This window comes from Hyaena hyaena, unplaced genomic scaffold (genome assembly GCF_003009895.1).
Source record: "Hyaena hyaena isolate Hyena2069 unplaced genomic scaffold, ASM300989v1 scaffold_525, whole genome shotgun sequence".
Taxonomy (NCBI): domain Eukaryota; kingdom Metazoa; phylum Chordata; class Mammalia; order Carnivora; family Hyaenidae; genus Hyaena; species Hyaena hyaena.
This window is the reverse complement of record NW_024081157.1, coordinates 796,834-820,727: the sequence shown is the minus strand read 5'-3', so window position 1 is coordinate 820,727 and position 23,894 is coordinate 796,834. Positions and strand designations below refer to the sequence as shown.

General features: G+C 37.0%; 1 protein-coding gene across 11 annotated transcripts in view; it reads left to right on the top strand.

Moving 5' to 3' along the window:
* Nucleotides 1–23,079, top strand: part of RALGPS2 (Ral GEF with PH domain and SH3 binding motif 2) — a 153,805-nt gene extending 130,726 nt beyond the window's left edge. For 6 of the 11 annotated variants that reach the window (XM_039255413.1, XM_039255409.1, XM_039255412.1 and 3 more), the window contains 6 exons: nucleotides 1,522–1,599; nucleotides 3,158–3,263; nucleotides 6,341–6,433; nucleotides 13,352–13,457; nucleotides 15,512–15,603; nucleotides 20,797–21,215. In XM_039255413.1, the coding sequence (XP_039111344.1) occupies nucleotides 1,522–1,599; nucleotides 3,158–3,263; nucleotides 6,341–6,433; nucleotides 13,352–13,457; nucleotides 15,512–15,603; nucleotides 20,797–20,835 (514 nt within the window). In that variant the 3' untranslated portion in view covers nucleotides 20,836–21,215. Of the gene's footprint in view, nucleotides 1–460; nucleotides 893–1,521; nucleotides 1,600–3,157; nucleotides 3,264–6,340; nucleotides 6,434–13,351; nucleotides 13,458–15,511; nucleotides 15,604–20,796; nucleotides 21,218–21,282; nucleotides 21,529–21,670 lie in introns of those variants that run through there. The other 5 variants (XM_039255416.1, XM_039255415.1, XM_039255419.1 and 2 more) reach the window with 5 other exon arrangements.
* The last annotated feature ends 815 nt before the right edge of the window (nucleotides 23,080–23,894 follow it).

The following is a 23,894-nucleotide window of genomic DNA, read 5'->3' as shown; positions in this document are numbered from 1 at the left end:
AACTATATTGGAATTGGAAAATTTATTTTTGTTCTTGATGAAACTTCATAACGATTTCTCTCCATTATGTGATTAAGATTTTATTTGTAAATCCAACATTTCAAAGTACTCTTAAGCCTCTCTACTCTTAATTGTCAGCGTTATCAAGTCTTGTTCTTTGTTTTGGGGGATCTTACTTTGTTTTTTGTACACTGTTTCTCTTCCAACTTTTACATTCAGTCTCTTCATTAGGGTTTGCCTGAAATGAGAAAAACGCCAGAGTTGCCTCTGGCATGCTGTCTGTACAAGTTATTTTAGTTCTTTCCCTCTAGGAAGAGCGTTATATGTTGATTATAAAGTGTATTGTAATCTTTAGATAAAAAATATTGATGAGAAAAACGTTTGTCAGTTTGAATGAGTTGTAGGTGAGTGAGTAACCGGGACGGTGTCGTGTTCAGTAATCTGTCCGTCCTCCTCCCAGCAGGTTGTTTCTGAAGACTGTATGTAACGGTGTTACCTTCACATCTCAAAACAGTATATTTCTTTTATGACACATGTTTTGCTTCACAGAGGTTTGCAGCTAAAAAAATCTGTACTTGCGCCAAGTTTAAATCTGTGGCTCTTGGAACATTTTGAGAGCAAATTAATGCTTCCCAGCAAGATTCAGCCATGGAATAATAAAAAGTAAATAAAGAACTAGGATGTTTAAAATATTGCTTGTAGATAATGAATTTGAAAATAGTATTCTGAATGTTAAGCATATCATTACAGAGACATCAAATATGTTTGTTGCTGCCTAAGTTACTAAAGCAGTGCTTTTTGCTTTAAATAACATTTGCCAACAGTGCTACTTTTGGCTTTTCCCAGACGAAGAAGTGTTGGTGTTTCTATGTATGTGTTTTTTTCCTTTGTTAAGTATTACATGCCTTTTTGGATATATATTAATTCAAACCATTTTAATCATTTATTGGCTTCAGCATTTATTTCAGTTGATGTGGAAATAAAATAATGCCTTTATTACTCAGCTCATCTCTTTTATTAGTTTTCTTAGATTTAATGTAAAGGATAGAGAGGAAAATAAAATGTTTAGGCCACATTAACTTTAAATTTACAGCCCACATTGTTTTTAGGTGTCTTCATAGGGACATAAAAAAATTATTTATTATAAATCCAGATACCATTTTTGAACTGGAATCCAAGAACTGGATTAGAAACAAAAGGATTTTTGAAGTCTTTTCCAGGTTTTGAAAATATTGGTAGTAAATAACCCTTTCATTATTTTAGCAGATTTATGAAAGCAAATGTATATAAAATGTATGGTATATACTAACACCTGTAAGTATTTCTAGAGTCAGTAGTAGAAGAAAACATTTTTTTTTTTTAATCTATGTTGCATGCTTAAGAAAGAGGAGCAACCACCTACTATCTTTTTGTAGAATTTAGGAAGCTATATTACGGGAAGAAATTATATTGTTCTAGGTATCAATGATTGTGTGAATAAAAGCATATGTAATATATACAATTTATAATGGAATCCAACAGGAACAGATTATACCATTCTCTCGGGCCGGTGACACGCGTGGCACGAAATGGCTATCGAAGCCACATGAAGGCCAGCAGGTACAATCCCCCTGCACCCAGGGGCCACAGAACTCCCCTCTGGTGGTGGTGATTGGCTTAACGGGCGTAATCTCACAGTGTCTCTGTTCTTTCTCAGCTAATTGGTTAATAAACTAAAAAAGTATCTAGGAAAATGTTCTTTCCTAGATTTAATCTAGAGAGAAATTTGGACTTCTCTTTCTGTTCCACTGAGCTAATTGCAAAATAATTCCAGGTTGGTAGCCTTGTAACCGCGTAGGTCTTTCCAGTGCTGCTAGTTATTGGATAAGCAATACAAAAATCCGCTTATTACACAAAGGCTACTGTCAGAGCATTTACTTTGCTAATAAGTCTCCATTCATTTTGTCTTTATTAAGAATTTTTTAGATAAACTGCAGATCTGGAATTTGGACAAGTTATTTCAGTAGATATTTATTCATTTCAACTCTCGTTTGTTCGATGGTTTATGTAGTTAAACCAGGGCTCTTTCTGCACCATATTAGCTGCAGAAGGAAATGAGAATGTTAGACTGATTGGGGGCTGGAGGTTAGGGGTAATAAGTAATCAGCCACCTCATACTACAACAAAATAGCCAACTTCAGAAGTGAACTTTATATCAATTTGGTGTCTAATTTCTTTATGTATACCTCCCTGAATATAAATAGCTCTAACATGAAATTTCTAGTGGTCTCTAGGTTTTTAAGTCACTTTGAAGACACCTAAATAATCATAAAGGGATAAACTGGCAAACTTTACAGTTTTCTTCTGTGTTGTAGGAATTCTGCAGATCATGTCAGATTACCAGAGAACAGATTAAGTTATTCTTGTTTTAAATGTAGGACCTTAAGTCCATTGGGAAGAGATATATTTAAATGTTTGGTTATTTTGTGATAGTTTTCTTAAGATTTTTGAAAAGGAAATCTTGAGTTTTGGAGTTATTCCTTCCTTAGAAAGCTGTTGGGCTATAAGGCTATAATCAAACACGCATTGACAGCGATTAAATGTCATTAAAATTTATTGCAGTACGCTAGTTTTTTAAATATGTTGTTATGGCCTGTATTACTTCTCTCACCTATTTTAGAATTAAATTAAGCATGGGTTTTCTTTTTCCTTTCCTCCTCTTTTTGAGCTTCTGCTATTTTTATTTAGAGCTTTGTATGCTTAAACACTTAACAAAAAGAATCCTCATCTTTCCTACCAGGACTTAGGTAGGAAATTTCTAATGGGGAGAAAAGTTTACAGCAGTGATGCAATGTGGCATGTTAAGAAGAAGTCTTAAAACCTTAATTTAATCTTCACTGAAGCAAATTGCTCTATTCTGTCTAAATTATACTTGTTCAAGTATGTCATAAAGTGTGTGTTTTAACCATCTGCTGACTTTAATAACTTCCTGATTAAGCTTTTTGTAACAGTGTATAAATTTCAGATCAGTAAACTTTATCATTGTCAGTGTCTTCTTGTACTGAACACAGTAACAAAGTTTTAAAATGAAGAGTAATTACATTTCATTTAAGTACCTACTTTGTAACTACTGTACACAAAAGCTCTTACACTTTCTTTTTTCATTCCTTTGTTCTAGTTCTGCAGAATCAGAAGATTTGGCAGTACATTTATATCCAGGAGCTGTTACTATTCAAGGTGTTCTCAGAAGAAAAACTTTGTTAAAAGAAGGCAAAAAGCCTACAGTAAGATCTTATTACATTATATTTTAACACACCTCTAAAAATATGCAAATGTATATAGGGCCCTAAAAAATATGAAGACAGTTGAAATAAAACCAGATACGTAGTTCACTTGAAATAATTTAAAACACACATTTGCCTCACCGTGTTTCTTAATTTAGACTTCAGTTGAATCATTCACTTAGGGTGTTTATATCAAGGTGCTCCTGTTCCCTCAGTCCCCTAATGTAGTTCTTACATGAAACCATTTCTCAGGGAAACGAAAATATATGCTGTTATGAAGTATTTTAGTAATAAGTTGAGGAAAAGTAAAGAATAGAGAGTAACGACCCTAAAAAATGGAATTCAGCTAATTTTGTTTTGTCCTAACTTGTTTTTTTAAATCTCTGTAATGTACTTTTGTTTTCCTTCATGAAATGAAATCCAGATATTAAATGTCCTCCAAACCATAGTTATATTTTTTAAAAAGTGATAAAAGTTTGTGGCACAAAGCCTTTTTACATAACATAGAAGTTTCTTCTTCCCCAGCAGCAGCGACTAGTTTGACTACTAAAAAAAGAAGATTTTTTTTTCCCTCAAATAACGGTATAATTTCTCTAGTTTGGAATTAAAACTTCAACATATATCCAAACGTGACACTTTTGAAGATATGAAGGCTTCTTAAAACATAAAAATGGTTTGCATCTAAGCAATCTGATTTTGCTGCCTGTGTTACAGTAAACTTCAGGCACTTGCAGTGAGGAAGCTATCGTAGGCCAGCTGGCACACGAGGAGTAGTGTGTTAGGTGAGCCGTTCCTACACTATTGTGCACCAAATGCTAGAAATAGAGCCACAAACAAGATGCCCTGTGGGGATGACAGTCCAGCGAACGTGAGCCCTGAAATAAGGTAATGAGATGGTGAATGAGAAAGTGAGGAGAGTTACCGGCCCAGTAAGGCCTCCGAGCTGTCATGTGAGTGAGGAAGGGGAGTTAGCCATGTGAGGGTCTCCAGTTCAAGGAGGCAAGAAGACCCATGTGGCTGAGGCACGGAAGGTGGAGGAGGCAAAGTCAGAACGGTTAGCATTGCTTGATGAGGTATTTGACGCAGTGTGTGAGAGAGCTTGGAAGTGAAGGTAGCATCTGGGTTTGGGGCTGAGCCGGATGGATGTTGGGGACGTTTATTGAAATAGGGAAAGTTTTTTCCAAGAGGGGGCTGGTCAGTCTTGGCTAATTTCACTTTATCCATTTAAGTGGAGATGTCAGCTTGGCTCTAAAAAGTACAGTTCAGAAGTTCAGCAGAGAGGTGGTGGCCAGAGATAGAGATTCGGGACTTGTTAGCATACAGATGGTATTTGAAGTACAGGACCGGAAGAGACAGATTATCTCTGAAGAAAGTATAGCTGGAGAAGAAAAGAAGTCTGGGGATAGAACTCTGTAGCATGTAAAGTTCTGCTCTAAGAAGAGCAGAGAGGAGAACGAAGGCACTGTTAATCAGAGAAGTGTAGCTGATAAAGTAGTTCTAGAAAGAAATGGCCAATTGTGTTGGATATTGCTAAGAGTTGACAATGACAAGAACAGAGGCTTTGGGAGCGCCTGGGTGGCTCGGTTAGTTAAGCTTCTGCCTTTTGGTTTCAGCTCAGGTCATGATCTCACAGCTTTGTGGGTTCAAGCCCCGCATTGGACTCTTCTGTGCGAGCAGTGCAGAGCTTCCTAGGGATTCTCTTTCTCCCTCTCTTGCTGCCCTTCCCTCACTCACGCTGTTCACTTCTCTGTCAAAATAAATAAACTTTTAAAAATTAGGAAAAAATAGAACAGAGGCTTTGATAAAATGTCCGTGATCAGTGACCTTGACAGCTGCAGCCTAACTGAAAGTAAGTGGAAGAGAAAATAGGCAAGATAGAAGTAGAGTCAGGAATTAGAGACACCTTGCAAGAAGTTACAGGAGCAGAGAACTTGGGTGCTCTCTGGTGGGGCAGGGAATGGGACAGTGGAAGGGCTTTCAAAGATGAGAATGCTATTAAGCCTCATCTGTGTCATGATGGTAGAGGGAGAGAAATCAAAATACACTGGCGAGGGAGTGAATTACAAGGGCAGATTTCTTGGGGAAATGAGAGTAGGAAGCTAGGGTGTGAAAAGAGTGGAATTTCTCCTTTGATAGAAGCAGCGTTAACTGTTCTGTTGTAGCAGGAAGAAAGGCTGAGTATGTGGGTTTACAAACAGGTGGTTAGATGGAACTGGCCTGGGAAAATGAGGCAGTCCTCACTAGATTTCAGCTCGTTTCCTCTGGGAAGTGTGCAGTGCTGTAGTGAGAGGGTGGAGTAGTACAGATTTTAAGACAAGGAATGAAATGGTTGTCTCTGGAGAGAAAGAGTGTAATGACTTGATGGGATAAGAGTGAAGTGCTGTCGATTTCTATTTGAGATTGCTGGTTATCATTTTATCAGTTGGCACAATTATGTGATTTCTTCAACAATATTCGGTTATTGTAATGTGCCAAGTAATCAGATGGTTCGATTGAAAAAGGGCTCGGGCTATGTCAGGAGAGGGGATAGTGAGATGCAGGTATTTGGAAGGGAACGGATATATGCTAGACCATGTGGTACTGGCTGCATATGGAGAGGGGGATGGAGGGGACAGGGCAGGGAGGCAGTGGCAACACTAGATAGTGGTAAAAAAGTGGTATGATTTTTTGATGAAACCTAAGTAGTAGTGGGGCGCCTGGGTGGCTCAGTCGGTTAAGCATGCGACTTCCGCTCAGGTCATGATCTCACGGTTCAGGAGTTCAAGCCCTCATCAGTCTCACTGCTGTCAGCCTGTCAGCACGGGGCCTACGTTGGATCCTCTGTCCCTCTCTGCCTTCCCCGCTTCCATTCTCTCTCTCCACTTACTCAATAGACAAACAAACAAACAAGAAAGTAGTAGTAGAGTATATTCAGTGAAAGTGACAGGAATGTTGGAGATACAGATTTCAGAAGTGATGCAACTCTTTACGATTCAGCCAAGGTGACTGGAGTGGTGTGGAGCTAGTGGTCATCAGCCCTAAGAAAGTAAAGAAACTGAGAAGCCGGTAGTAGTATATTTATGTGTTTGTCTTTGCAGGTAGCATCATGGACAAAGTATTGGGCAGCTTTGTGTGGGACACAACTTTTTTACTATGCTGCCAAATCTCTAAAAGCTACAGAAAGAAAACATGTAAGTATTCCTCCTCTAAACTGGTTTAAGCTAAACTAAAATTCCTCCTCTTTGTGATTGTAAAGAAAGTAGTCTCAATGGAATGTGGCAAGTTGGGTTTTTCCCACATTCTAATCCAGAAGTTCTTCCATCTATTACTTGTGTAAGTGATGTGGTAGAATGATTTTTTTTAGGAATGCCATTCCAAAGAAAGTCTTGGAATACCTTCCATGTTTAGAATAAATTTCTATTTTTCCACTGAAAGATCAAAAGTGCACATTACCCATATCTATCTTGGCATCAAAACCTTCCCACGCCTGCTTTTCTTATTCAGAAAATAATTTGAAAATTATTGCTTTGGAGTCTCAGTTCATAATATGTAAAATGTGAAAAGTGGGGACCTTTATCTCATGTTCCTACCACCTTGATCTCTGATGGGGTGACTTTTCCCAGCAGTGAAGAGGGACGGCGGTTCCTGTGCTTGCTGCAGTCCACTGTCTTGTGTTGCATATTACTTAGAAGCCTCTCAGTGCTCTTTTCTCCAAATGTGAAGTCTTGCTATAAATCTTTTTTGCATGCTGTTTTGTTTTTACATGCTAGTGATACGCTCTTTGAAAGGAAGAAGTTTTCCATGTTGCATTAATCAAATCCCCTTGAGGAGAATTTTATTTCTAAGTCATGTATCTTGTGGGGAAATTAAGTGGTTTATCATACTGAGGTAAAGCCACTAAAAAAAAGATCAAGTCCTTTTACTACATATAAATTACCCGACATTGCATAATTCAGAGAAGCTCTTCTTTATTCTTACAGTTTGAGATTTTTGCAATCAAACCAGAGGTGTGGAAGAGTATATTTTTGGTCTAAATGAATGATGTAAGTGCCTGATCACTTCCTTTCCTTATTAGCCACACCCACACCTGTTAGTGCCCTGCTCTGCCTTCGGACTTACTGTACACGTTTCCTTAAACAGTGTTGCTTTATTTTTTTAACTGTGCCTGAATGGAATCATAAATTTTAAAGTTTTGGCTTTTTTGCCCACTGTTGTCTTATAATTATTTACATATAGTCCTCACATTGAAATAAAGGACTGTTTTTTTGTGTTCTGGTCAAAGTGACTAAGCTCATTCATCCACCAAAGTTACATAAGCTCATTCCACCAGAACATTTTGCAGAGTAATTGCTATCTATCCTCAAAGGGAGGAAAAAAGGTTGCTGTAGCTAAATTAAATCCTTTATCCTCAGATATAGTTAACTCTTCCCATAGCCACTGGGAGATGCTTGCCTCAGTTTCACTTAGTTGATGATTATAAAGTAGCTGTTCAAAATGAAATGTTTTTTGTTTTTTCCTAACTCTGATTAGAAAGAAGCCAAATGAAATTAGAGCATAGTGGCCTGTGAGAAAATCACATTGAGTGCCTGGGAAGTGAACTATATTCCTAACCTTTTTAAATGAAAACTGTTAAGATTAAAGAAGGTATTATTAGAACAACATAGAGTATACCAGAGACAGGGTCATGTTTCTTTTGTAGTATCAACTTTAGAAGAAATGTGGCACAGGACTAAACCCAGTGAATGAAAAACTTCAAAGTCATTTTCAAGCAAAATTAAAATATGAATTGGAAGAAAATATTGGCACTATATAAGCAATAGATAAAGGATTAAAATCTGTTCTATAAGCACAGCACCACCTATGTACTATTCTTGCCAAAAATTTAGCCTGAATCTAATCATGAAGAAACAATCAAATCCAGATTGTGGGACGTTTTACAAGAAAGCTGGCTTGGTAGTTGGAGGACTTGGTGGGGGAGGGGCAAGAGAGCATCACAGGTTAGACTGAAGAGTCTGAGAAACAAATGCAGTGTGTTGTGTACTTTGGTTGAATCCTGGAGGTGATTTTCTTGTTTCTTTAAACTACAAAGGTCTTAATTGGGACAATTGAAGAAATTTAAATATAAACTTTATAAATGATGTGTCAGATTTCTTAGATCCTTACACTGTGGTTATACAGAAATGCATTCTTAGACTCTACATGCTGAAATATTTAGGACTCCATGTTATGATGTCTGTAGGTCAAAGAGATCAAACGAATGCACAAAATGTAGATATGTGGGTTACCACTGGCATTCTTTCCACTTCTCTGTAGTTTCAACCTTTCAAAATTAAAAGCTTGGAGGGGGAAAAAAGTCACTAATGAAAATATGCCGGTACATATATGTCTATAAATGCTGAGGGAAGAAATCGGGAAGCCTACAAACCTATATTTTATTACTCTCTATACATTTTTTCCCCTACAAGAAACAGAATAGGCTTGGCAGGGTAGAGTAACTGGAGAGAGGGAAGAGGACTCCAATTATTTCTATATTTTTGAATGTTTTAAAATGAAAACACTCACTGTAAAAATATTTTTAATGGAAGTTTATTCATTGTGAAGAAATTTCTGCAGGTATGTTTGAACCTATCTCTGTGTGGTACAGAATGAATAAATATTGTTCAGTTAGTTAATTTTTAAAAACCAAGACTGCACCTGAAAAGAAATCTGTGACAAAACTAAAGACCTTCTTCAACTCAGAATAAAACAGAAGGAGAAAAAAGGAGAAAGAAGAGATAAATAGAAGATGAAATACAAATGGCTAATAAACATGAAAGGATGATCGACCTCATTAGCTATCAAAAGTGCAGATTAAAAAGATGCCCTTTTTTACTTTTAGGCAAAAAAGTTTAAAGAGTGGACAATACAGCATTGGGTATGACGTAGGGAAATACGGACTGTTATTTGCAGAAATTTAAATTGGTATTGTTTTTCTGGTGGGCAGACCTAGTCAGTATTTAACTTAATTATAACCAGCGATTCCTTATCTGAGAATGTGGCCTGTGGAAATCCTTGAACATGTGCACAAAGATACCTATGGAAGAATATTCCCATGGTGCTTATAATAGCAGAAAATACTCGCTTAAAATACATATCACTAAGGAAATACTGACAAGTGAAAACCACAAGTCAGAGTATACATGTGCCCCCATTAGTACAGATGACCCTTGAACAGCTAGGTTAGAACACCTACCCTGGGTCCCTCCCATCCCCGTGCAGTTGAAAATCCAGCTCTCTACAAATTAGCTCCCAACAGCCTGCTGTTGATCAGAAGCTTTACCAATAACATAAAGAGCTTATCGACATATTTTGTATATTGTATGTGTTATATGATGTTTTCTTACAATAAAGGAAGGTAGGGGAGAAATGTTAATAAAATCATAAGGAAAAAAATACACTTACTCTGTTTATCCAAAAACTGCATATAAGTGGACCTGTGCAGTTCAAACCTATGTTCAAGGGTCAGCTGTATATAAAAACCCAACAGCATCAAAAAAAAGTCTTTGTTGGTGCCTGGGTGGCTGATTGGGTTAAGCATCTGACTTTGGCTCAGGCCATGATCTCACTGCTTGTGAATTCGAGCCCCACATCGGGCTCTGTGCTGACAGCTCAGAGCCTGGAGCCTGCTTCAGATTCTGTGTCCCTCTCTGTCTCTGACTCTCTGTCTGTCTCTCTCCCTCAAAAATAAACATTAAAAAAATAAAGTCTTTGGTGTAAATGCATAGACAAGGGTCCAGAGGACTCACCCTGAATGGAGATGAATTTTGGAAAGTGGGATGGGATTCAGCTAGTGGTCAAGGGGCACTTGTACCCTTATATGCTTTGGCCCTCTATGCAAAGAGACTTCTATTGCTTGAGGTACTTTTTTTTTTTTTTTTCCTTTTTAGGGTTAGGAAAAGAACATTGGAAAATCATGCTGTCTGCATTGACATAAATTATAAGCTGTCAAATCAGCAGTTCTGGAGTACTGCCAATTTCATTCTTGATAGTATTAGAACTTTGTAATTAGTTTTCATTTTTGTAGCACCCATGTTACAAGTAATGTGCTATGTTCATACTTTTGCCCATTACTTTAAAATTGTGAAACATATACAAAAGAAGATGTGTGGTATATATGTACATTTAAAGAGTAATAAAGTGAATGCCTTTAAAACTCTCCACCCAGCGTAAGAAACAGTCTTCGTGAAACCATCCACATCTTCCCAGAGAGCATCTTTTTCCTTCCTTCCAGCCTGTCACTGTTCTGAATTTACATTAATTATTGCTTTTTTTTTTTTTACCGTATAGATTTCCTTAACACATTGTTTCATTTTTTAACTATACCTGAATGGATTCACATATATAGTCTGAAGCGCTACCTTTTCTGCTTAATCCTATATTGTTGAGATTCATCCCTGTTGATGCATATAGCTGTACTTGTTTCTTTCCCAATTGAATAGTATAAATCCACAAAATGTATGCATCATTCTACTGTTGATAGGTATTTAGTTTCCAGTTTTCTGCTGTATCTAGCAGTGCCACTGTGAATATTTTTGTGCATATATTCTCTAGCAATACAGATGTTCAGCTTGACAAGAAAATGCCAAATTGCTTTACACACTCACCAGTAGCAGAGTGCGTTTGAGGCTCCTCATTGTTACACACCTTCACCATACTTGTCGTTACCAGTCTTTTAAATTTTGGCTAATCTAGCAAATATGAAATGGCACATCATGATTTTAATTTATATACCCCTGATTGCTTAATGAGTTTTGACATTTTTGTGCAGAATATCTGAGTAAATATTTTGCCTATTAAGTGATATGTTTTCTAGTGAATTGGTAAAAGTTCTTTTATATATTCTGGATACTGATTTATTAGTAGTTATGTGTTGCAAATATCTTCTACCAGTTTGACTTGTTTTTCAAATTTTGTGATGTCTTTTAATGGAGAGTTCTTAATTTTGAAATAATAAAATTTATCTTTCCCTTTATGGGTAGTATCTGAGTCATGTTTTAAACATTCTTCTCTAACCTGGGATCATTAAGATATTCTCCTGTGTTTACTACTAATTTAGTTTTGCATTTTGCTTTAAAATCATTGATCTACCTGGAGTCAGAGACGTGTGTGCGTGTGCACACACCCGCAAAGGAAGGAAGGAGAGAGAAAGATGTGATGTGAAATAGGCATTCGTCTTCATGATTTTTCTACATAGATAAACAATTTTCCTGGCATCAATTATTGAACAGTTCATTCTTCTTCACCAGCCTGCAGAGCCCACTCTTGTCATATAAATTTGTATCTCTACGCCCATATTGCTCACTTCCACTTCCATTGTCCTGTCCCTTCCTGTCCCAGTAGCCTTGGTCTCAAATAATATAGCTTTATGAGTCTTGATGTTTATCAGGCCAGGTCCTACCTAATTGTCCTCAGAAGTATATTGGCTATTTCTCCTCCTTTGCTCTTGCGCATAAATTTTAGAATCAGCTTATCAAGTTCCATGTAAAACACTATTGAAATTTTTATTGAAATGACACTAAATCTATAGATCAGTTCAGGGAGAATTGATATCTATACAGATCACACCTTTTTCTTCGTCTCATGGTATTTCTTTATTGATTTATGGCTTCTTGAATACTTTTTGAACTGTTCTACTTTCCTGTATGCCTTGTTACATGTATTGCTAGGTATCTTTCTTATAAATGACTATTAAATTTCTCGTGTATAGAATTACAGTTGCCTTTCATACTGATCTTTTCCAAACATTCTTGCTAATCATGCTTATCAGTTTACTAGATTTGAGTGTATTTTATGTGTTAATATTATCACCTGTGAGTAATGGCAGTTTTATTACTTCCTTACTCTTACACCTTTTATTTCCTCTTTGTTGTTATGCTGTTGTGCTGACTAGGTCATCAAATTCTGTGTTGAGTAGAAGTAGCAGTGGTGGGCATCCTTGTCTTGATACTGATTTTGAAATATTTTTAGACTTTTACCCTTGAGAGTGTATATTGCAGGGTTTTGATTTGGGGCTTTTTTTTCTCTTGCCTGCTTTCTTTTGGTTTGGGTTTTAAGCAGGGTTTGTTTGTTTGCTTGGTGGGTACTCTTCTTTGAATTAGAAAGTTCCATTCTACTCCTCCTATTACAAGCATGCATTCTATTTACCAAATGCTTTTATTTTTCATCAACTGAGTTGAGCATATTTTTTCTTTTTTAACCTGTTAATATGGTGATATATTTTAGTAATTTTTCTAGAAATTAAAAAAAATTTTCTAAAGTTGAACTAATCTTACTTCCTTGAAAAAAACCCAACTTAGTTGCATTATTTGGTTTCTAACATTAAACCAACCTCACATTCCTCAGCTAAATCCAGTTTGGCCATCATCTGTCAGCTTTTTTATACGCTAATATTTAATATTTTTTCATTTGTGTTCATGAATGAGATTAACCTAATTTTCTGTTCTTTTATAACAACTCTTTTTTTATTACATTTATTTCACTTTATGTATAACTTTAAAAACAAGAATAGAAAAGTAGCAAGCATACCAAGAATACCTTTTTTTGAGAAATACAAGTAAGAATATATTATTAAGAATTGTCTGACAGCACTGCTGACTTAGTAACAGGTTTAAGATAACACCCCCATTAAATTGTACACGTTAAATTTACACAGTTGTGTGTTAATTACATCTCAGTAAAGCTGGGTGAGAAAAGATAACAGCTTGATTAAAATGCAGGTGTGTTTGCTATAAGCAAGGGGTGAATGGTAACATAGTAAGGAACAGAAAAAAACAACATAGGTGAATTTATCAAACCCAGCAAAAGGTCATGCTTTTTGGTAATTGAGACTCAGACAGTTAGATTATGATAAAGAGTTGAAACTAGGAAGGATCTGGAAATTACGAGACTACCTAAAGAGGGCATGTCTAAATGGAATTGAGTAGGAAGTAAAAGGCTGTGAGCAGATGACCAACATGGAATTACAAAACTTAATTCTCACTGGGAGCAACTGAAAATATGCTCACTCTTAATTTTTGTTTAGGATGAGCCATAAAGTTTGTGTTTCCATTAATTATCTTTTTATCTCTCAGTTCAAATCAACATCAAATAAGAACGTATCTGTGGTAGGATGGATGGTGATGATGGCTGATGACCCAGAGCATCCAGATCTCTTCTTGCTGACTGACTCTGAGAAAGGTGAATCATTAGAATAACTCACTTTGAAGGTACTGCGCACACATAACTTTCAGCTGGCCAAAACCTAGTTTAAGTGGAATACTTGACCAGGAACGTGTTTGTATACTTTTATGTCTTGGGAAATATTTCTGACACTTAATGTATAGTAATGATGCCGGTATTTTTTGATATCAGTATCTATTATAAGCATATTTTCTTTGCTGCATGGGCATAAGCTTGAAATTAAAAGCCCAAGAAATCCCTAGAGAGGTAAGAACCAGGCAGGGAAGAGGAGAGGGAATTGGAGAATCTATAAGCCATTAAGTTTATTGGTTATTTGACTCCTGTCACTTTCCAAATAAGTATGATGTAGAATACTTTGCTTACAAGTAAAGAGAGACTTACAGATGAAATGATTGGCTGTTGATCATAGGAGTTTTGTAAGTGGATAGAGAAGTAGGACAGTGGGCCGGTTCGAATCAGATCCCACCTCCTGACCCCGGTGCATCTTTAAGTGGAGAGCACGCACACAGGCCGCAGAACAGGCCCTTCCTGCCGGGATTGCTGCACCTCCTTCCTAACAATTGCCACTGTGGAGGAACCCCTCAGAGGACGCCAAACGGGAAGTTCTTTCATACCTGCCCGGAAATCTTCTCTCACAGCAACCCACCACTGAAATCATCCTCACTGACTGTGCAGTTAAATTCTGATGTCTATTTATTCAGAATGTATTTTCTATCAACAGACATTCTGCTTTTAGGATATTATAGTATTTTAAGTGAAAACTCCAAATATGTTAGATACAGAAAAAAATAATAGTAATAAAATGTCTTGTTTGAGATGAAATAGATTGATTTATAGTTAGGCCTCTCTAACATTCATAATTCAAAGTCCCTGCCCCTGCCCCAGTCCCCAAATCCCAAAGACATTGTTCATAAGATTACGTTTTAAGGAGATCATTTTCATTGGGTTTACTTAACAAATTCTTTATTTTCTTTCAATTCCCTTAGTGTCCTTGATAGAACTATTTCCAAGTAGCCAAGGCTTCTGTGACATCGATACTAATGGCCTTTTTGGGAGGAGGAGAAAGTAGATAAATGGCAGCTATGACCAGCTTAATTGTACATGTGTCTTCTATTCAGATTGATCTAACATGTGCATCTGAGTTTAGCAAGTAAAACAGCGTTATTTAACATTAAACATTTGATGAGGAAAAGCTGTTGCTTCTGAAAGTGAAAAAGTCCTTTGAGTGTTCAAGTCTCAAAGGCAAGCTCTATCATGGCTAAATAAAGGTCAGGCTCTTAGGCCATCAAATTCAATTATAAAGGAAAGAGCAGAATTCAGTATGAATTGGGAAATAAAAAGAACTTACTTAGGTCAATGAAAAAAGAGAATAAAGCTCAACTTAGGGCAGCCTTTAGGACATGAATCCTTTTTTTCAGTTTATTACCTTAATACATACGATCATATATATTTATTATGTGTCAGTCTTGAATTAGTCAACATAAGTTCTAAATACACACAACATGGATGAATTCCTAATTTTCTAAAAGAGGAAAATGTGGCTTTTCATATTTTCCCAGCAAGCCCACAGTAGACCTGGAAATCTGTAATAATTTTGGCAACTATAACAGAAAAGTAAGAGCATGGTTGATATAGATGTTAGGTAATTAATCCCTAACCACATTAAATACATGATGTTTAAGTGTCAAACATGCTAAAGTGTTTTCCCTGTAAAATTTTAATATTAACAGATTCTTCATTCTCTGTCACGCACAGAAATCTATAGGAGCCAAACAATTCTTTTATTTAGGTACACTTTAAAGAGCACTTAAGGAGACAAAAATACTTCTCTACCAATTCATAAAAAGCAAAATAATGGCTGTTGGAATAAACGATAGCATGTAAATGTAACATAGAGAACTCTTTATTTGTGTCAGAAAATCAGGTGTTAGAGGCACAGAATTTTGAAACAAAATTCTAGTCATGTTTTAGTTCTTTGGTATCTGCCCGAATATTTTATGTCAGAGTCCTTAAAATTTTGCTGTTTTCCCCCTTGTTTTTGGTAATTTTAGGCAATTCCTACAAGTTTCAAGCTGGCAACAGAATGAACGCGATGCTGTGGTTCAAGCATTTGAGTGCAGCCTGCCAGAGCGACAGACAGCAGGTGAGCTCCTCGCCTCCATCCTCACAGTGGGGTCCTGTGTTTAACAAGTTCCAAAGGGAAGTAAGTAGATTACAGTTTCATGAATGAAGAGGGAAACAGTATTGTTTTTATTCTTACGGTCAGTGGTCAGCAAGATAGGAAGGAAGTCCACATTTTAGTGAGGAGATGGTCAATAAAAAGCGAACAAAGGGGCGCCTGGGTGGCTCAGGCAGTTAAGTGTCTGACTCTTGATTTCGGCTCAGGTCCTGATCTCACAAACCAGGTTGGCCTCCATGCCGACAATGCAGAGCCTGCCCAGGATTCTCTCTTCTCTCTTTCTGCTCTTTTCTCTTTTTGCTCTACTTGCCCAGTGCTCCTCCCAACAAGTGCCCCCCTTCATGCCCGTCCCTCACCCAACACCCTGCCAGCAATCCTCTTTGTTCTCTGTGTTTAAGTTTCTTATGGTTTGTCTCCCTCTCTGTTTTTATCTTATGTTTGCTTCCCTTCCCCTATGTTCATCTGTTTTGTTTCTTAAATTCCACATATGAGTAAGATATGCTGTCTTTCTCTAATTTCGCTTAGCATAATACATTCTGGTTCCATCCATGTCATTGCAAATGGCAAGATTTCGTTGTTTTTTAATATATATATACGTATATATATATATACACACACACACACACACGCATATATATACCACATCTCCTTTATACATTCATTAGTCAATGGACATGTGGGTTCTTTCCATACTTTGGCTATTGTCCATAGCGCTGCTATAAACATTGCGGTGCATGTGCCCCTTTGAATCAGCATTCCTGTATTTTTTGGATAAATACCTAGTAGTGCAATTGCTGGGTCGTAGGGTAGTTCTAGTTTTAATTTTTTGAGGAACCTCCATACTGTTTACCAGAGGGGCCGCACTAGTTTGCATTCCCACCAGTGCAGAAGGATTCCTCTTTTTCCACATCCCTGCTAACACCTGTTGTTGTCTGTTGTTAATTTTATTTTTTTATTTTTTTTTAAATTTTATTTATTTTTTTAAATGTTTTAAAAATATTTATTTATGAGAGAGAGAGAACGTGAGCAGGGAGGAGCAGAGCATGACAGAGGCACAGAAGCAGGCTCCAGGCACTGAGCTGTCAGCACAGAGTCCGACACGGGGCTCAAACCCACAAACCATGAGAGCATGACCTAAGCCAAAGTTGGAAGTTTAACCAACTGAGCCACCCAGGCACCCCCTGAGTTGTTAATTTTATTAAACAAATTTTTTAATGTCTTATTTATTTTTGAGAGAGGGCAAGACAGACTGTGAGCAGGGGAGGGGCAGAGAGAGAGGGAGACACAGAATCTGAAGCAGCTTCCTAATTTTGAGCTGTCAGAACAGATGCTGATGTGGGGGCTCAAACTCACAAACTGAGATCGTGATCTGAGCCGAACTCAATGAACTGAGCCACCCAGGTGCTCCCCTGAATTGTTAATTTTAGCCATTCTGACAGGTCTGAGGTGTGAGGGGGTATCTCACTGTGGTTTTGATTTGCATTTCCCTGATCATGAGTGATGTGAAGCATCTTTTGATGTGTCTGTTGGCCATCTGGATGTCTTCTTTGGAAAGTTTCTATTTATGTCTTTTGCCTGTTTCTTCACTGGATTATTTGTTTTTTGGGTGTCAAGTTTGATAAATTCTTAGGTTTTGGATACTAACCCTTTATCTGATATGTCATTTGCAAATATCTTCTCCACTTCTGTCTGTTGCCTTTTAGTTTTATTGATTGTTTCCTTTGCTGTGCAGAAGCTTTTTATCATGTTGAGGTTCCAATAGTTCATATTTGCTTTTGTTTCCCTTGCCTCTGGAGACATGTCAAGTAAGAAGTTGCTGCGGCCGAGGTCAAAGAGATTGTTGCCTGTTTTCTTTTCTAGGATTTTGATGGCTTCCTGTCTTAAATTTAGGTCCTTCATCCATTTTTAGTTTTTTTGTGTGTGTATGGTCTAAGAAGGTGGTCCAATTTTCCCAACATCATTTGCTGAAGAGACTTTTTTTCCATAAAATATTCTTTCCTGCTTTGTCAAAGATTAGGTGGTCATACGTTTGTGGGTCCATTTCTGGGCTCTCTATTCGGTTCCATTGATCTGTGTGTCTGTTTTTGTGCCAGTACCACACTGTCTCAATGATTACAGCTTTGTAATACAGCTTTAAGTCCAGAATTGTGATGCCTCCAGCTTTGGTTTTCTCTTTCTGGATTGCTTTGGCTATTCAGTGTCTTTTCTCTGGTTCCTACAGAGAAAATTCTACAAATTTTAGAATTGTTTGTTCTAGCCCTGTGAAGAACGCTGCTGTTATTTTGATAGGGATGATTGAATTGAATATGTAGATAGTTTTGGGTAGCATTCACATTTTAACAATATTTGTTCATCCATTCTATGAGCGTGAGAAGTTTTTTTCATTTTTTAGTGTCTTCTTCAATTTCTTTCATAAGCTTTCTGTCATTTTCAGTGTATAGATTTTTCGCCTCTTTGGTTAGGTTTATTCCTAGGTGTTTTATGGCTTTTGGTACAATTGTGAATAAGATCAATTCCTTGATTTCTCTTTCTGCTGCTTCATTATTGGTGTATAGAAATGCAACTAATTTCTGTACATTGATTTTATGTCCTGTGACTTCTCTGAATTCATGTATCAGTTCCTAGCAGTTTTTTGGTGGAATCTTGGGTTTTCCAAATAGAATATCATGTCATCTGCGAAGAATGAAAGTTTGACTTCCTCCTTTCTAATTTTGATGCTTTTTCTTTCTTTGTGCTATCTGATTACTGAGGCTATGACTTCCAACACTATGTTGAATAACAGCCATGAGAGTGGACATCTTTGTCATGTTCCTGACCTTAGGGAGAAATCTCTCAGTTTTTCTCCATTGAGGATATTAGCTGTGGGTCTTTTATATATGGCCTTTATGATTTTGAGAGTATGTTCCTTCTATTTTCTTGACAGTTTTTATCAAGAAGGAATGCTATATTTAGGCACAACTTTAAATAAGAATGAGGGGCACCTGGGCGGCTCAGTCGGTTAAGCATCCAGCTTTGGCTTGGGTCATGATCTTGCAGATCATGAGTTCCAGCCCCCCATCAGGCTCCATGCTGACAGCTCAGAACCTGGAGCCTGCTTCATATTTTGTGTCTCCCCCTCTCTCTGCCCCTCCCCTGCTCACTCTCGGTCTTTCTCTCTCTCAAATATAAATAAACATTTTAAAAGCTTAATAAAGAAATAAGAGTGAGCACAGAGCTCTCCCTGAAGACATTGCCATGAATGACAAGAAGGAGCAACCATGCAAAGATTAAGGGGAACAGAGGTCTGGTAGAGGGAAGAGAAAGTTCAAAGTTCCTGAAACTGGAATGAGCTTACGGTGTTCAAAATAGGCAAATGAGGCCATGTTGGTAGAATATAGTGAGATGCAAAGGAATATAGTGTCAGAGAGGGTAAAATTTAGATGGCACTTTAATAAAAATTATTCTCATTCTTCTTTATTCTGTTGACTTGGTATGGATTCCTATGGCTGCAGTGAAACCCAAAAAAACCTGATGGATTTGTTTGTTTTTATTTTACTGAAACAAAAATGTTCTAATTCAGAGGCTTTTGCTGCAAAGGAAAATGAAGCCACGGTGTTGTTTTCCCCAAACCCTGCTCCAGATGTAAAGTTGAACCATGAATTGGTGGAGCAGACATGAAATAAACATAGCTGCAGTTATGGAAATATGTGTAGATTTTTCATACACCAGTTTTTAGTTGAAGACTATTGCCTTAAGGTACTGAAATTCAGAAGTGTTATCTGTAAATTTTGAATAATATAATACACTATACATAAGTTTATATCATTTATAAAAGTATTTTTTACCCTATGCTTTCAGGGCCTAAGTTATTACTCCTTTCTTGATAAAGGAAGAAACTAAGTCTCAGACATGCTTAGTGACCTGCACAGGGTCAAACAAGTAAATACCTCTATCCTTTAGAACGATTCTTGCTAAATATTGTTAGAATAGGCCTTTTTCTCTTAGAGTTTTCATTTTAGATATTTATAGGAAAGACTAAGAGCAGTTTTTTGGTATCATTTTTAGCACCCTCTGTTAAGGACAGGAAATACCCTAGAACAAAGATAACTTTCTTGCCTCTGTCAGGTTAGTGTCTCGGACAGAATGAAAGAAACAGACCTCATTTTGCCTGGACTAAGCTTATGTGCAACTCAACTTGCATTCCTTAAATGTGCTTAAGGTATTAAGTGTCATTTTTTTTTTAACCTCAGATTTCAAGATTAATCTAGAAAGTTGTATTCATACCAACATAAAGGTTCAATTTCTTTTACTATATTAGTGGAACTTACAGATAAAAAAAAAGTCAACCAAATGTGTATAAATGGGTTTTATTGATTTGTCTCTATACTTGGAAGAATTGGAATAGTAGCAAGTGTATAAATAGAAGCTGTGAAATTTGAAAATTTTTAAAAGACGACTCTGATTCACTCAAATACAACACCTTAAATCACATTCAAGGAACTTAGGAGGAAATGAACTTATGCCTTATTTAAATATGGGTTTCTTGGGGCGCCTGGGTGGCTCAGTTGGTTAGGTGTCCAACTTCAGCTCAGGTCATGATCATACGGTTCATGGGTTCAAGCCCCGCATCGGGCTCTGTGCTGATAGCTAGCTCAGAGCCTGGAACCTGCTTCCGATTCTGTATCTCCTTCTCTATCTGACCCTCCCCTGCTCACACTGTGTCTGTCCCTCTCTCTCTCTCTCTCTCTCTCTCAGAAATAAATAAAACATTTTAAAAAAAGAAAATAAATAGAGGTTTCTTATCAGACCTGAGAATTCATACTTTAAGCACTTTTGAGCATTTGTATTGTAATTTTTTTTAAGTTTATTTATTTATTTTGAGATAGAAACACCACAAGCCAGGGGAGGGACAGAGAGAGAGAAGAGAGAATCACAAACAGGCTCTGTACTATCAACGCAAAGCTCAATGTAGGGCTCTAACTCATGAACCGTGAAATCATGACCTAGGCCAAAATCAAGAGTAGGGCACTTAACCAACTGAGCCAGCCCAAGTGCCCCTGTATTGTATTTGATTTATAATTCAGTTGTGATTGTATTGTTAAATAATTTTTTCATTCCAAAGATGAGCCATATAAGAGACTCGCCCACCTTTTTTTTTTTTTTTTTTGAGTATCCTAGGTTTTCAGAAAAAGATGGCTGAAGTGTGAGAACTGTTAAGCTGTTTTAAAGGACAGAGAAATGACCACTGAAAGAGGAGTATGTCTCCCAGTACAACTTAAGAATACTGATAGAAAAGGTTAAGAGTGTTTTTTATCATGGCAAAGCCCTCTTTATCCTTGACTAGAGGACTCATCAACTGATTTTTAAAAACAATATATATTCCTATTTCAAAGAAATGTGGAATATCTCCCCACTAAAATGTGAACTTCGTGGCTTGTTGCTGATTTCTGTAAGGAATGAAATATGATTCCATCCAGTCTGTAAGCAGCAAACTATTATATGACCTGTTGATTTTTTTCAGAGTCACAAAATGTCAGATCAGAATTTATCTAACGATGAGTTTTAATCTTTCATACTTATCTTCATGATGATTTCACAAAGAAATTATAAAGAATTTATAATGTTCATTATAAAATGACCTGTGATTTTAAAATGTGCATGTAGGAATTCATGGGAATACGCATAATGAGAAAATAGATGACAAGTACATTTGTTTGAGTCTCACCCTACTTGAGCCGTACTTCTTTTCTGATTGATTTCTTCACTCAGCGAGCATCTGCTGAGCCCTCGTGTCAGACAAGAAGGACACCGTCTCCACCCTTTCTCCTGTTCCAATTTCAGTTTTTTGGAAAGAGAGTATTAACTCAGTGATTTTCTCAAAAATGTTCTAGCATATTTTATTCATTATTCATAAATGATTGCAGTACCTTCTGTCACATTCCTTCTTTAAAGAGATATTTGGGCTTACTTAAAATGATGGGAAAAGATAAGAAATGATACTCGAAAAACAACTTTTAAATACTATCAGTTCTGTAATGCTTATATTTTTAAGGTTCCTACAAACTTGATGACTTTTGAGTAAAAGCCTAAGAAAGAAGCGAGGTGAACTGTTGCCCCTAAGTAAGAGCGAGGAGCTGCTGGAGCGCCAGCTATAAACCAGTTCTGTGCCAGAAGGAGCCCAGAGGCTCCGTCTCAGCCTTGGGAATTCCGAACCAAAAAAGCACTAATTTCAGGGAATGAAGTGAGCTATTCCCAGAGAACAAATTGGAGTTACACATCAAACTGCCATGGACCACGCTTCTTTTCTCCAAACTGACCTGCAGAAACCACTGCCTTAACAGAATGAAAGGGAAACCAACATGAAACACCAAATAGTGCGTGTGACTCTTCCGGCGGTGCTGTGCTTGGGGTAGATTGTAGCTGACTTGCATTTCTTTTAACTTTGTACTAATTTTGGAGGGGGGATCGCCTTTTTTAGAAACACTTTACAAAAGAGAAACTTATTTCTTATGGGCTGTGTGAGGGGCTGGTTTTGACCTGAGGTGTGAAGACACCTGCCTGAGGAGTAGGGTGCCAGCAGCTTACCTGAAAGGCCGCTCGGCTTCCAGGAATCTGCAGCCTCCCTGGCTTTCCCACAGCGAGAGTTTAGAAACTAGACGTGTTCACAATGTGAGTTGTTGGGGTTTGTTTGGAATTGGGGGTGGGGTTTGCTTTGAATGAGGGGAGAGGTTTTCTTTAACACTAAAGTTCTGAAATTTAGTACTGTATGGGGAACCTCATTTCCTGCAGGAGGCATAAAGGCTGAGTGTTCCTATTCCAGACGCTCTTTCAAGTGGGCTCCGGAAAACATGGGTGTTTTTAACTGGGTTTAAAGTTCAACCTTCTGTTTGAATTCATTGTTGGACCACAGATCTGCTTAGGAAAGAACCATAATCCCAACCTAAACTTCTCTGAGATTTTACAATAATTACATTTTTTTCAAGTTAATTGAATTATCCCTTCTACCAGTCACTGGTGATTTTTATCATCAAGGTGATGTATTGATGTTTCATCAGAATATTTTCTCTTACAGGGTGTAATGTCTACAATGCCAGTTATTTTTTTTATTCATTTTCATTATTTTTGTTAAATAGGAGATTCAGGATCACATTTGTTTATAAGAGCTTTCACGTGTGTATGTGTATATGTATTTTATTATAAGGTGTATGAAATAATTTTAAAAGGGAAAAAGGGGAAAGATTGAGATTCTGGGAATCTTAAGTATCAAAACTTTCCTTCTCCTATAACTTTCCTTTTTTACAAAACATTTTTCTGAAAACTTAACTGTTGGTCCCTGCCATGAAACCCTTGTTTCCTCACTAGTCGATCAAGCTGTTTTGTGAGAGCTCTTCCATGCAGCAGTACATTTAATTTCCAGAATAAATGTTGAATTGCAAAAAAAAAAAAAAAAAAAAGTTCAAAGGTGAGCTGCCTTAGGGTTTTAACAAAACATGGCACTTGAACACAGGCTATGAGTGAGATGCTTTCAGCGGAGGCTCCCTGTACTTTAGCAGCGGCCCAGAGTAAGAAGTGCTTTTTGACTGACACCTTCCAGTAAACTTGTAATACTTTGGGCCGCACATAAAATGTCTCACATTTGCATTCTTAGAGAATTTTATACTTTTTTTTTAATCATAAATATTTCACTCTTGAAACTTAAATATTAAATAGAAAATATTGCCCACAGAATAATTAGCTAAAAATCTAGCCAAAGGAAAGTAGAAGAGTTTTGGGAAAGGATATGAACAGTTCACATATTTTTCTCATATAGCACAGTTAGAAATACCATTATTTCTGGTTTTGTGGAAAGTTGCATGGGCTAGAGAGGGCAAAGTGTTGCCTGTGCTGAATGAGTTTTTGGTTAATGACCTCCTGAGATTAACCCACGTTGGGTACTTAGAAAGACACCATGTGCATAGCCAGCAGTATTACTATATAGACCTTGCACATCTTTCTTTTGTTTTGCATTTTTTAAAAATTCCTTAATTTGTCTATTTCTCTTCAGAAATAAGTGTTTTTAATAGTGTACGTGCTTTTTAAAAATACTGTGGATGAAAACCCTGTGGATTTTTTTATTATTATTTTCTCATAAATAAGCTAAAGTAGATACATCGTAGGTTAACCATATTTGTGGAGATTTGCAACTGGAAGTCAGAGCCTGACATCACTCAGTTTTGCCAAAGAGAGAGCTAAACTGGAAGATGTGTTTGATATTTTCAGCTCTAAACAAGAAGGGA